Consider the following 12,810-nt stretch of genomic DNA (forward strand, 5'->3'; position numbering starts at 1 on the left):
CATGATGATTATAGCAGCATAGATCCCTCGACTGTAAAACTGTACACTTTGGTGAAGTTGTTGATGGTAGGGAAGGCTGTGTGTGGTGGGGAGGGGTATATCAGAACTCTGCTTTTTGCTCAGTTTTGCTGTGAACCTAAAACTGCTCTAAAAATTAAAGTCTATTTTTTTAAATGGTACAACTATTTTGGGAAACTAATATACATTTAGTCGTGTGTGTGTGTGTGTGTGTGTGTGTGTGAGAGAGAGAGAGAGAGAAAGATCGAAAAATGGAATTTACTGTGGCTCTGATTATGTAACACATGCGACGTGCCCGAGCAACTATACATTTAATCTTGATGCAGCAATTCTATTTCTAGGTATTTATTTTAGCAAAATGAAAACATGTGTCCACACGGAGACACATAAGTATGTTCAGAATAATTTTATAGAAGGGAAGCCCAAACTAGAAGTATTTAGGAACCCATCAGTCAAAATGGGTAAAGAAACCGTGGTATATTTATACAATGGTACATCACTTGGCAATGAAAAAGAATGAACTGCCAAAATTCACAACAAGCATTTGTTGTGAATCTCAAAAACATTTTTCTGAGTGAAAAAGGCCAGACACACACACACACGTGCACATATTTAAAGTATATGTTGTATGATTTCATTTATATAAAGTTCTAAAATAAATTAATCTAAAGTGAAAAAATCAAAACAGTAACTGCCTGGGGCAATGGGATTATAGGGAAAGGGCACAAGGAACTATCTGGAATAATGGAAGTGTATCTTGATATTATGTGGGTTATAGAAACGAATGTGCCAAAATAGATTGAATTCTGTACTTAAGGTCTGCACATTTCACTGTATAGGCATTATAGCTCAATAAACACAAATATTTTTTAAAAAGAGAAAGAATATTTTGCTTTTCAATTTTCTGTGGTGGCTATGTGGAATAAGGAAGTGAATTGGGAATGGAATCTAGATTAGCCAATCGGCCTTTTCTGCATGGGGCCCAAACTTCCCTAGCCACGTTGAATGTTCTTCTGTGCCTCCTAGAAAAATCTAGGCTATTTTCCAAAAGTGGCTGAGGGAAGGGCAGAGAAAAATTGGAAGGAAGTTAAATTGATCGGATCCCTCTGAGGCCTCTTTTGCAACTTTAGTTCCACAGACCTGTGCCAGGATTTCAATGATCTGTTACTAATCCCAACTCTAAACTAAGAGATTATTAAAAATTATAGATGGAAGTAGCCACTACAAGTCAAGAGATCTTAGAGGAGACCGTTTGAAGCATGTTTGCTCTCTAGGATATTCATACTCTAAGAGTCAGATAATTCTGAAATAAATTGTTTGGGTAGGAATTTCTCTGAATTTGAGAGAATCATCTAGTATACTCACAATTAACTAGACATTTCCCCTTTATTGAAATAAAGGGAGTTTAAACAGAAGGCAAATGTAACAAGACATTGTTCCACAAGACTGCACCTCAGTCACTTACATTACTTAAGTAGATATTTGTGTATCTCATTAGAGGGTTGTTGGAGTAGTTTTAGCGAACTACGCTTTTATTTTTAATAACACAGTATAGTGAGGTGGACCCTGCAATGAAGAAGTAGAAACCAGGAGGCAGGAAAAAGAAGGGAGGTGGGAACGTGAGGGAGACAGTGGAGAGAAAAGAAACCAGGCCAGTGACTCTTCTTGGGGATTTTATTGGGCCCCGTGGAGCCCTGGCTTGGCCATCTTCAACCCCTGTTCCTTTCGTGGACTCCAGACATATAGCAGTAGGAGAATCTAGCCCTCCATCCCCTCACCCATGCCCTTTTGCTCCGTTCATCCTAGGCTCGATCTACACTAGCCCTGCTTTTCAGCTCATTCTCTTCCCACCATCACATCTTCTCTAAAGTACTTCTTTTCACTTCCAACAGTACTGCTTGCCTCTGAGTGTCTAAGTGTCTCACTCACAATTTATACATTGCTCCTCCAACTAGTTTCCCTACCTTGTTTAGGAAAGCCAAGGGTTTTCATCCAAATGAGGCCTTCAGTCCCCAGCCCAAATATGCACTTATCTGTTACTTAAACATTCCTGTTCACCTACCTACCCAAAATTAGTAAGTACAGGGTGAATCAAAAAGAAATGAATACTTTTAAAAATGTATTACCCAGGAACTGGGTTTTATGGGAATGTGTACCAAAATCATGAAAGGAACAATCAGTTTTTTTCCATCAGTGTATAAATGCTCAATTTGTGTCCCTCAAGGCACATGACATACATCAATCCTGTGGGCTAATAATTGCAGCTCAATTCATCCCAGAACCTTTGTTTCATATTACTGTTTGTGGTTGAAATGGCAGCCACACTGCTCCCCTTCATCTCCTCCAGGCTATGAGGAAGATGTAGGACAAATACAAAGTCTTGACTGATCCCCACTAGAAGCCACGTGGAGTGAAGTCTGGCGATTTGGAACTGCAGTTCTAGAGGCAGGTCAACGTTTTGAACTAAGCATTCATTGAGCACTGTACGTGCCCTTTCTTTCTCTCTCCTCTCCTCTCCTCTCCTCTCCTCTCTTCTCCTGTCTTTTCTCTTTTTCTTTCTTTCTTTCTTTCTTTCTTTCTTTTCTTTCTTTCTTTTCTTTCTTTTCTTTCTCTTTCTTTCTTTCTCTCTCTCTCTCTCTCTCTCTCTCTCTCTCTCTCTCTCTCTCTCTCTTTTCTCTCTCTCTCTCTCTCTCTCTCTCTCTCTCTCTCTCTCTCTTTCTATTAAACTATAGTTGACTTACAATATTAGTTTCAGATAACAACGTAGTGATTCGACATTTATATACCTTACGATGTGATCTCCACGGTGAGTCTAGTAATTATTCATCGCCATACAGGATTATGATATTATTGACTATACTCCCTATGTTGTACATTATATCCCAGGATTTATTTATTTTATAACTGCAAGTTTGTACATCTTGTTCTCTAGAAGTCATTCATTCAATGACCTTTGGATCCCACAATTATCCTGAGGTACAGCCCCATCTCACTGGAAAACAGAGCTGTCAGAAACCTCCTGCAGATGTGGACAAAGCCACTCAGGTATCATGTCCAGGTATGTGACGCTGTCACTGTGTTCTATGCAAAAAATAGGTGGACTGTGTCTGTGAAAATTGAGATGAAGAGGGAAGTGCTACAGCTTGGTGCATACTACATATTCATAAACAGCCTAGTTACTACATAATGCAATTTTGAAAGTTTCAATATTTTCAGAACCTTTCTTTGTATCATAGAAGGCTGAGCTTTCCGTTCCAACTTTGGTGCCACAAACTACATTCTTTACACGTGTGGCTGCATGTTTCTCTTTCAATGGGTACTCCCTAGAGACAGGACTAGGTCTGTGGGATTCCCTCTGAACAGCTTCATACTGAGCTGAGGCTTGCAAGATTAGGCACTTAGTCTTAAGCTTTTGACAGATGATGACAAAAGCCCATCTTTCATTCCCATGAGCCAGCTCCACCCAGGGAAGCAGAAAGACAAGACAAATTCTCTTGAGGTAGATTTTCCATGGGCTCAGCCTTCAGGGGTTCCCTCCTGCCTTCTGACATGCTGAGAAAAATGTAAAAAGTACAGATTAATCCCTGGGCTCTAAAACAAAGGCCTTCCTCTTTCTCTGGCAATCAGAGACAGCACCAGACTGGATAGAGGCTCTCCCGGCAGAGAATAGAGGCTGGGTTCAGCAGCCTGCTGGGAAGGAGGCCAGCTGTCATTGGAATTACTCCCACTGCTTGCTTTAGTTTCTCTCACATAATTGCCTGAACTATCACTCTTTGTTCTAATCTTATTATGAAGGTCTGCTCCTCTGGGAACATATAATTCCCCTGGGCTCTGCTATGGAACATGATTCAGAGTCACTGGAAATATTTCATCCAATAAGTCAATTCTCTAACCATTTATGGGTCCCCACTACCTAAGAACACAACCCTCTCCTGGGTGACAAAGCAGGCATAGAGGGCAGAGGGCTGGACTCTAGAAGAAGAAAGAAGTACAGCCTAACCCAAGGTGGCAGTCTAAAAATAGGTTAGGGAACGGGAGACACCTCCACACACCCAAAGAAAGATACAGAAAATCAAGGGCAAATGACTAAAATACAAATTTGACCTTTTAAGGGTGGTGAGACTAGGAAAGAATGAAATCAGAAATGGATCTACCACGGGTTTCCTTCTTCCCAACTCCCGCTCCACTGTATTAGGAGCTCTCATCATCTCTTATGAGCCCTCTCAGCTAACCTTACTCATGGTCAGAGTCACTGGAATTGGTTCCCAGAGCATCATTCCCTGGAAGGTAGTGATGGGAACTTAGAAGAGGGGTGGGGACGGGAAGAAGATGTGTATCTTTAGAATGAATGAATAGATAGATATAGATAGATAGATATGAATGAATACATGCACATACATATATGTCTCTCTGTGTGTGTATACACACACACAGCACACACACACACACACACACACACACACACACATGCATGAGAATGTGTTGTAAATCTACCAGTAGGAGAAATACTTGTGTTGGGAAATTGCTGGTGCTGTCTGGCATGCATGCTAAGCTTGAGATTGGATGATATATTGAAGTTAAACCATTCTCTGATAGGCTAAATGGTTTTAATGTGAGGTACCTGCTGCAATTAAATTATACACTTCATTCAGAGATGAGTCCACCCCCACCCTAAAAATAGATAAAATCAATACTAAGGGAAGAACCAATCTGGTCACCAGTGCTGGTTGACAGCAGCCTGTCCCTGTCTCCCACAGTCCAGAAAATAGACAAGGATCCAGTGGAGGATGAGGCAGGGGAGCCTGACTTCAGAGCAGGGAGGAAACAGCCTGCTGGGCTCCCACCAAGAACTCGAATTCTCTCTTTGCCTGCTGACCACCGTTACCTTCCATCTACTTGGGTAAGGTGTTACCTAGGACTCCGCCTACATGTGGCTTCCAGGTTCTTACTAACATTGCTTTCATTCTCTTTCGCTTCACCCCCTCACCACACACACACATACACACATAAGCTGCACTTGTGTTCCAGTTCTGGAAGCTTTTTGAGGGTGCCTGAATATACCCAAGTTTCTTCAGACTTCCTTTATAAAAATGATATTAGCTCATCTTCTTTGAGAACTTATGTGCAGGCACTGCTAAGGACTTTACATTAATTATCTCATGTATTCCTCATGACACTATGAGGTAGGTACTATTTTCATCCCCAGTTTACATCTGTGAAAAATGAGTTAATTTTCATGTAGACACAAGGGAGCCTGGTTATGAGCCTGAACACTCTGTCTCTAAAATCAATGCTCTTAACCAGGGATTGGAAAACTTTCCCTTTAAAGGGCCAAAGAGCAAATCTTTTAGTCTTTGTGAGCCACACACTCCGTTACAACTACCCAACTCTGCCATCACAGTGTGAAAGCAGCAATGGACATTGGACACTGACATGGACATAAGACATTGGGCAAATGCACGCTGCTCCCATCTGACTTGCCAAACCTTCCTACCCCTCCTGGCACTATCTGTGCCAAGCCTAAAGCTTCTATCCCAAGAGAGTAGCATGGATCAGAAAACAGTGCCATGGGAAGGAACACTTCTTTCTCAGAACTGGGTGGCAGCCCATTTCTTGGTCATCCATTGTGCAAGCAGGGTGGAGGGAGGGGAGCTGCTTCCGTTGTCTTGAGAAGGTATCTCTTCCCAGCCAGATGCTGAGTTAGCACCTCCTTTGGGCAGGAAATGCCCTTCCCTCCTGGATGTTGTGCCCCGCAAAACATTGGAGAGATAGGACTACTTGTAAAATAGTATCAAGAGCTTTCTTCAGGACATCTCAATTCAGGAGTTTGTCTTTCCTCCCCTAGCTGCCTGTTCTATGAGAATAGAACAACATGCCTGCAGTTGCTCTCCATGTTCCTTGTGCTCCGTACTTAATGTGTGGACTGCAAAAAATGAACCTCATTCCCCTTTACACCAAACGCCGCACTCAATTGACAGCCTTCTCTTCTCTGAGAAGATGTGCGGAAATTTAAGATTTCAAGTGCTGAGATTAGAAATGTAAATTTGGAATTTACTTGTGACATCATCATACTTGTAAGGGCACATTTTTATGATTCACTGCTTCTATATGTCCCTTAGCATTCTGCACATCCCATTAAGATGTCTGACTCTTGATTCTAAAGAAATGTAAAAATTTGAGGAAATCAAAATTCAGTGCTTTTCTTATTGATTTTTGTCCTATGCATTTTTGATTCTTTAAGCTCTAAAAGAAATTCCAAAAGAGCAGAGAAAAGATGTCTATAAATTCCAGTTGGAAAGAAAAATTTACATGATAATCAGCTCAATGGAAAAACACACATGAGGAAAGGAGATGCTGGCGTGGAGAGAAACACTATGCAGAAGACAAGTCTCTGGTCAGAGTGGTCTTGGGTGCTGTCTCCTATCCTCTCAGGAAACTACTAATTGGGCAGCTTATCAGACAGGACAGAGAGCAAATGTTGGTCTTGCACTGTAAAAAAACTTCTTCTGTCCTTGCTATTCAAGGTAAGGTTATGTCCCCAAAGTAGCCAGCACTACCATGGCCAGGCCACTGGGAACAGCATCCAAGAGCTCCTAAGGACAGGTTCAAACATGGTGGAAGAAAACACTGTAGGCCACTTCATGCTCAGGGCATTGAGTAAATGCCTGTAAGCCTTCAGAGATAGTCCCACCCTGATGGGAAGGGTGGTGCTGGTGGACTAGAAAACCTGTGTGGGAAGGGGACACTCAGAAGAGTGTCTGAGTAAGCAGAAAGAAAAGACAATTATCACAGATCAGTGCCTTGTCTCCTTTGTTTGAGAACATGACTAATTCATGACTTCAGTGAATTTACATCCAGGCTTATTGTGTTGGGATCAAGTTAAGGCTGGAAGGCAGGAGAATTTCTCCCTGATGAAAGAAATCCAAAAATGCAATCGTCATATTTCATACCTTTCTAGATGCTGGGGGGGGGGTTTGTAAAGCCCAGCCCTTCCCAATCTGCAAGCTCACCTTCCAGGACTGGGCCCAGCCCATTTTCACTATATATAAACTGCTGCGGGAAGCTCATCTCACACATCTGCTCCTCTCAGCTCTGCCCTCCAGCCTCTCACGCCTTCTCCAGCCTTCGCATCTTCAGGAACCATGTCTAGCACAACTATGAGGAGCCAAAGCAGCAGCCGCCGTGGCTTCAGTGCCAGCTCAGCCAGAGTCCCTGGGGTCTGCCGCTCTGGCTTCAGCAGTGTCTCCGTGTCCCGCTCTAGGGGCAGTGGTGGCCTTGGTGGAGTGTGTGGAGGAGCTGGCTTTGGCAGCCGGAGCCTCTACGGCCTGGGGGGCTCCAAGAGGATCTCCATCGGAGGGGGCAGCTGTGCCATCAGTGGAGGATATGGCGGCAGAGTTGGAGGGGGCTTTGGCTTCGGAGCTGGAGCTGGGAGTGGATTTGGATTCGGCGGTGCAGCTGGTAGTGGCTTTGGGCTTGGTGGTGGAGCTGGCTTTGCTGGTGGCTATGGGGGCTCTGGCTTCCCCGTGTGCCCCCCTGGAGGCATCCAAGAGGTCACCATCAACCAGAATCTCCTCACTCCTCTGAACCTGCAAATCGACCCCACCATCCAGCGGGTGCGGACTGAGGAACGGGAGCAGATCAAGACCCTCAACAACAAGTTCGCCTCCTTCATCGACAAGGTGAGCCGGGAGAAGCTGCCCGCCCTGGGATTTTTGAGTCCCCAAACGAGAGAACGGATGAACGTCCTACCAGGGGGAGAATGAGCAGAGGGAGACAGAGACAGACTGGCTCCCCACTGGGATGCCAGGTTGGCTCCATGTTGGCCATAGACAGAGGGGATGGAAATCTTTTAGAACTATTGAATTTACTACATGTTCCTCATTCCTCCTGCCTAGGAAGAATTTTCAACTTTTATAACCCTAAAGGAAAGAAAAATAGGCAGTGAGAAAATGGAATGGGTTAGCTTTACCATCGGAGGAATCTAAGAGATAAAAAAAAATCCGGCAGAACGCTGCTCTGGGGCTCTGGGCAAGAGGGAAAAGAGTAAAAGAAAAAAGAGAGAAGAGAAGGATTACTGCTGGATTAAACAAAAAGACTCAGAACACATTTCCATCGAAATACTAAGTTTGTAGAACCAGATAGGGCCCATTAAGAAAGTTCATTTTAGAGGAGACTCGTGCACTAAATGGAAAGTGAGATTAGAATCTGACCATTAATAAGAGTGGAATTTAATCATTAGATTCTAGATATTTGACATTCTTTTGCCTGAGGTAGCATCTAAAAGAAAAAAGCTTGGTGTAATATATCAAGGAAATACTATTTTGAACCAGATTAGTGACTGTGCCTGTCAAGAGAAAGAAAAGAAATGTTGAAAGTCACTGATAGCCTTCAGAACATAGAGGGTGAGAGCACCTCAAGGTCCACGGGGAGACGTTACCAGTGAAATCTGTGGGGTGTGAAGGACAGCAGTTTGCGGGGCAGGTCTGCCAGCCTGAGTCTCTACACGTGCTCTGTGGTAGCTCAGCATCATGGTGACCAAGCATGCTCGGGGACCTGACAACTCAAATCTCTTTCTTCCTTCCTCCAGGTGCGGTTCCTAGAGCAGCAGAACAAGGTCCTGGACACCAAGTGGACCCTGCTGCAGGAGCAGGGCACCAAGACCGTGAGGCAGAACCTGGAGCCTTTGTTCGAGCAGTACATCAGCAACCTCAGGAGACAGCTGGACAGTATCCTCGGGGAGAGAGGACGCCTGGACTCGGAGCTCAGGGGCATGCAGGACATGGTGGAGGACTTCAAGAACAAGTGAGTTAAAGACAAATGGGCTCGGTTTCCTGAAGCACACACCTCAAGACTGTTGGTGACCAGGAGCAGACGTGAGCGTGATTTGCTAGCAAAGAATGTCCAAGAAAATGAAAATCACGATTGTTGCCTAAAAACAAACCCCAAAGAATAGGAAAAGGCCATATGGGCGCAGGAGAGAGTAGGGACTACAACATTCATCTTTTAGGCTATCTGGCAGGAAAGCTCAATTTGGCCATATCCATTATACAAAGAGCGGGTCCCAGGCTGCCTTTTCTTCACCACCGACTCAATGACATCTTATCTCTTTCTCATTCTAGATATGAAGATGAAATCAACAAGCGCACCACAGCAGAGAATGAATTTGTGACTCTGAAGAAGGTGAGCTGAGTAAGGTCGGGGTAGAAGTAAGATCTTTGTAGAAGGAAAGGACTCTGTGTCTCTTCCCACATCTGAGAAGACAATAGGTGGGCAGGTTAGAAGAGGGGCAGTTGGGAAGAAGGGCTCAGCTCACTCCACGTTGCTGGCTTATTTTCCAGGATGTGGATGCTGCCTACATGAATAAGGTTGAACTACAAGCCAAGGTCGATGCTCTCATGGATGAGATCAACTTCACGAGAGCCTTCTATGAGGCAGTAAGCATATCCACCTCCCTCGTATTTGCTCTAATGGGGTTCTGCGTAGGGTGGATGATCTCTGTAAATGTCACGGAAGGAGATCTGACAATCATACGTTCTGCAGGAGCTGGCTCAGATGCAAACCCACATCTCAGACACTTCCGTGGTCCTCTCCATGGACAACAACCGTAACCTGGACCTGGACAGCATCATCGCCGAGGTCAAAGCTCAATACGAGGAGATCGCTCAGAGGAGCCGGGCTGAGGCCGAGTCCTGGTACCAGACCAAGGTGGGCATGGGTGGGCAGTGGCTGAGGTGTTCCTGTGCCTGCTCCCTGAAGACTAGCAAGACCACAGACTTCACTGCGCAATCTACTTCTAGGGTGCTGGGTCCTCTCACAGAATGGGTACCCTGCACCGATAGACTAGACAATTACCGAATTTATGTGCAAGTCTAGTCAGTCAAAGAAACCCAATGCAAGAGCAAAGCTAACGTAGAAGAGAACCTAGTGATCGTTGCTTTAACTTCACCCTGATTCTGGCTCATAGAAACATAGTGCAGAACATTGCTGGTTCTGAGGAAAACTGGACAGTCAGTGGTCCCACCATAACAAGGATGGTCTGAGGTTCATGTATAGTATCCAATGACCTTGCAACATCAATGTTTTCTAAAATCTCTTGTGGGGAAGCCATTAGGTTCAAATTTATTACATGCCTGATTGAAAGCGAATGCCACCATTAGCATGTGAAAGCCCATATGCCTCACCTTCTTTCCCTCTGGACTACAGTATGAGGAGCTGCAGCTCACGGCCGGAAGACATGGGGACGACCTGCGCAACACCAAGCAGGAGATTGCTGAGATCAACCGCATGATCCAGAGGCTGAGATCTGAGATCGACCATGTCAAGAAACAGGTACGGTGGGCACTATGTAGAGAAAAGCATCATTCCCTTGCCAGACCACCTGGCAGTCATCAGCCATCATTTGGGTAATTCGTGAGAATTGAGGCAACAGCAGGAAGAGCAGACATGCAGTTGCTACCTTAGTGAGTTCTCACAGGTGGGGAAGATGGATCCCAACCTGAGAACATGAGACAAACATGTGAAAAAAAGTCTGCCCTGGTTCAAGCTGTGAAAACGTAGTCAGGGGCTTGAGATTACATGAGAAGAACAGTTGATTTGGGCACAAAAGAAACAAGTTGAGAAAGCAAAGTCAGGCCAGAGAGTGTGAGGAAGTTTGCTGCAATCTGCTAGAGATTCAGCCATGAAAAAAAGCCAGTCAAGCAAAGACACAGGACAAAGACCAGTGTCTCCCAAAAATGTGAGGTGGAAGAAAGTCATCACCTTACTGAGAATGTTTTCAGTTTTATATGAGTTAGTGTGGCAGTCACATGAGATTATCAAATACTGGAAAGATTCAAAACAAGCCAGTGGGTCCATTTCCTCATTGTCCTCTGTAGTGTCTTCCACCAGTCAGTCCCCACCGCCTTACACAAGGTGATTAACACATGGGACACAGGTTTTCTCAAGTGGCTTCCAGACTAGATAAGGTTTGCAGAATGGACAAAGACTGGACAAAAAGCGTCAGAGAGCCCTTCCCATGCAATCTGGGCTCTGGACCTCTTCCTCATCGGAAACGGAGGAGCACGGTTAGTCTCCTCAGGAAGACTGGATCGCAAGCTCTTCTGCCTATCTCCCCTCTAGTGCGCCAGCCTGCAGGCCGCCATTGCTGACGCTGAGCAACGTGGGGAGCTGGCCCTCAAGGACGCCAAGAACAAGCTGGCCGGCCTGGAGGACGCCCTGCAGAAGGCCAAGCAGGACATGGCTAGGCTGCTGAAGGAGTACCAGGAGCTCATGAATGTCAAGCTGGCCCTGGACGTGGAGATCGCCACCTACAGGAAGCTGCTGGAGGGCGAGGAGTGCCGGTGAGTAACTCACAACCCCCTCAGACATCTGGCTGCTTCTCCATAATGTCCAGCCAATGAGCACAAGTTTAGGGCCCTCTAGTCATGGCCATGATTGTTACTCAGAGAGAACCTTTGAAAAGGCAGTTTCCCCATGGACTGGCCTCACATGGAGGCTTCCCACGCTGGTCGCATAGCGGCTCTCTGAGATCTCATGGTCAACTGTGTTTTCTCCTTCCTAGGCTGAGTGGGGAAGGCGTTGGACCAGTCAACATCTGTAAGTATCTTTGCTTGTCTCCTTCCCTTGCCCTTGTTCTCTTCTGACTGGACGCGAGCTGGTAGAATGAGCTCACCATGTGTTGTGTGTCCTTGCTCTTCTCTCCTCCACAGCCGTGGTGCAGTCCACCATCTCCAGTGGTTATGGCAGTGCCGGCGGTTATGGCAGTGCCGGCGGTGTCGGCAGTGGCTTAGCTTTGGGCGGAGGCAGCAGCTTAGGCCTGGGCGGAGGCAGCGGCTATGCCTATGGCGGCAGTCACAGCCTTGGAGGTGGCTTCAGTTCTGGCAGTGGCAGAGGCGTGGGAAGTGGCCTCAGCTCTGCTGGGGGCAGCAGTTCCACCATCAAATACACCACCACCTCATCCTCCAGCAGGAAGAGCTACAAGCACTGAAGTCATCCTACTGGCACTCGGTTCCACATTGTCTCAGGCCCCCTGTCCAGCTGCATGGCCTTCTCTTCATGTTGCTTCTTTTTTCCTGCTTCCTACTTCTCTTAGTCCTTGAGGTAGAACTGAAGTTGCTGAGTGCCCTCATTTCTCCTCTCTGCCCTTACCTGCTCCACCTGAGCTTCCATTGCTCACCATCAGAAGGTCACTGCATGTGTCCTACTCCAGAACAGGGCAACTTCCCCTTGCTGTCCACTGGCCCAGGAATACTCCACCTTCCAAGTGTGGGTTCCTCCTTGCAGTGGTCATGAAAACACAAGTGACTAGTTCTATAATGTACAGAGTCTGTATCCTTGCTATGTTTCCTCTGCTCTTTGCTCACTTGTAATTGCTAAATAAAGCAGATTTATAATAGAATGCATAGTTTCATATTGCCTTTGTTTGTCATCAATAGTTTTAATGATCTTTCATCTGACAAACTGCTTTTCATGAGTGAAGGGGACTTCCCACCCCCATGTGTTTTACTCCCCTCCTTTAGAGAACTTCAATAAACAGCAGTTTGGCACCCTCATGTTCAGGATTCCTCCCAGATCAGATTCCATCCAAATATTTCGCATGGAGAGATGTAGCGATCTGGTCCATCATCATTGTTAAGTCTGTTTTACTGCCCAAATCAGGTATTAGCAGCTTAATCTCTCTGACTTGGGATCTAAGACTCCAAGACTCCTCCTGCCTCAGTGGTCACTCATAATGCCCAGAGAAAGATATTATTGTCCAATTAGAGCAAAAGGACATTGACAAGAGAATAAGAT

At 45.5% G+C, this 12,810-nt stretch overlaps 1 protein-coding gene across 7 annotated transcripts; it reads left to right on the plus strand.

The window, feature by feature from the left end:
• Window positions 1-3,068: 3,068 nt before the first annotated feature.
• On the plus strand, window positions 3,069-12,004 carry KRT6A (keratin 6A). 7 transcript variants are annotated; one of them, XM_039862357.1, is made up of 11 exons: window positions 3,069-3,094; window positions 7,184-7,697; window positions 8,606-8,820; window positions 9,138-9,198; window positions 9,357-9,452; window positions 9,559-9,723; window positions 10,222-10,347; window positions 11,137-11,357; window positions 11,579-11,613; window positions 11,727-11,780; window positions 11,820-12,004. In XM_039862357.1, exons 1-11 carry the CDS (start codon window positions 3,069-3,071, stop codon window positions 12,002-12,004), a joined length of 1,698 nt encoding a protein of 565 aa, XP_039718291.1. The 7 variants fall into 7 exon arrangements, with proteins under 7 accessions (XP_039718291.1, XP_039718290.1, XP_039718289.1 ...); XM_039862356.1 differs by having other exon boundaries at window positions 11,727-11,771; window positions 11,808-12,004; XM_039862355.1 differs by lacking the exon at window positions 3,069-3,094 and having other exon boundaries at window positions 7,102-7,697; window positions 11,727-11,789; window positions 11,832-12,004.
• The last annotated feature ends 806 nt before the right edge of the window (window positions 12,005-12,810 follow it).

This window comes from Pteropus medius, unplaced genomic scaffold (genome assembly GCF_902729225.1).
Source record: "Pteropus medius unplaced genomic scaffold, Ma_sr-lr_union100, whole genome shotgun sequence".
Taxonomy (NCBI): domain Eukaryota; kingdom Metazoa; phylum Chordata; class Mammalia; order Chiroptera; family Pteropodidae; genus Pteropus; species Pteropus medius.

Coding starts and splice junctions, on each gene's coding strand:
- KRT6A (XM_039862351.1), top strand. CDS start 7,161: ATGTCTAGCACAACTATGAGGAGCCAAAGCAGCAGCCGCCGTGGCTTC. Junction 7,698..8,605: donor TCGCCTCCTTCATCGACAAG/GTGAGCCGGGAG, acceptor TCCTTCCTCCAG/GTGCGGTTCCTAGAGCAGCA. Junction 11,358..11,578: donor CTGGAGGGCGAGGAGTGCCG/GTGAGTAACTCA, acceptor TCTCCTTCCTAG/GCTGAGTGGGGAAGGCGTTG.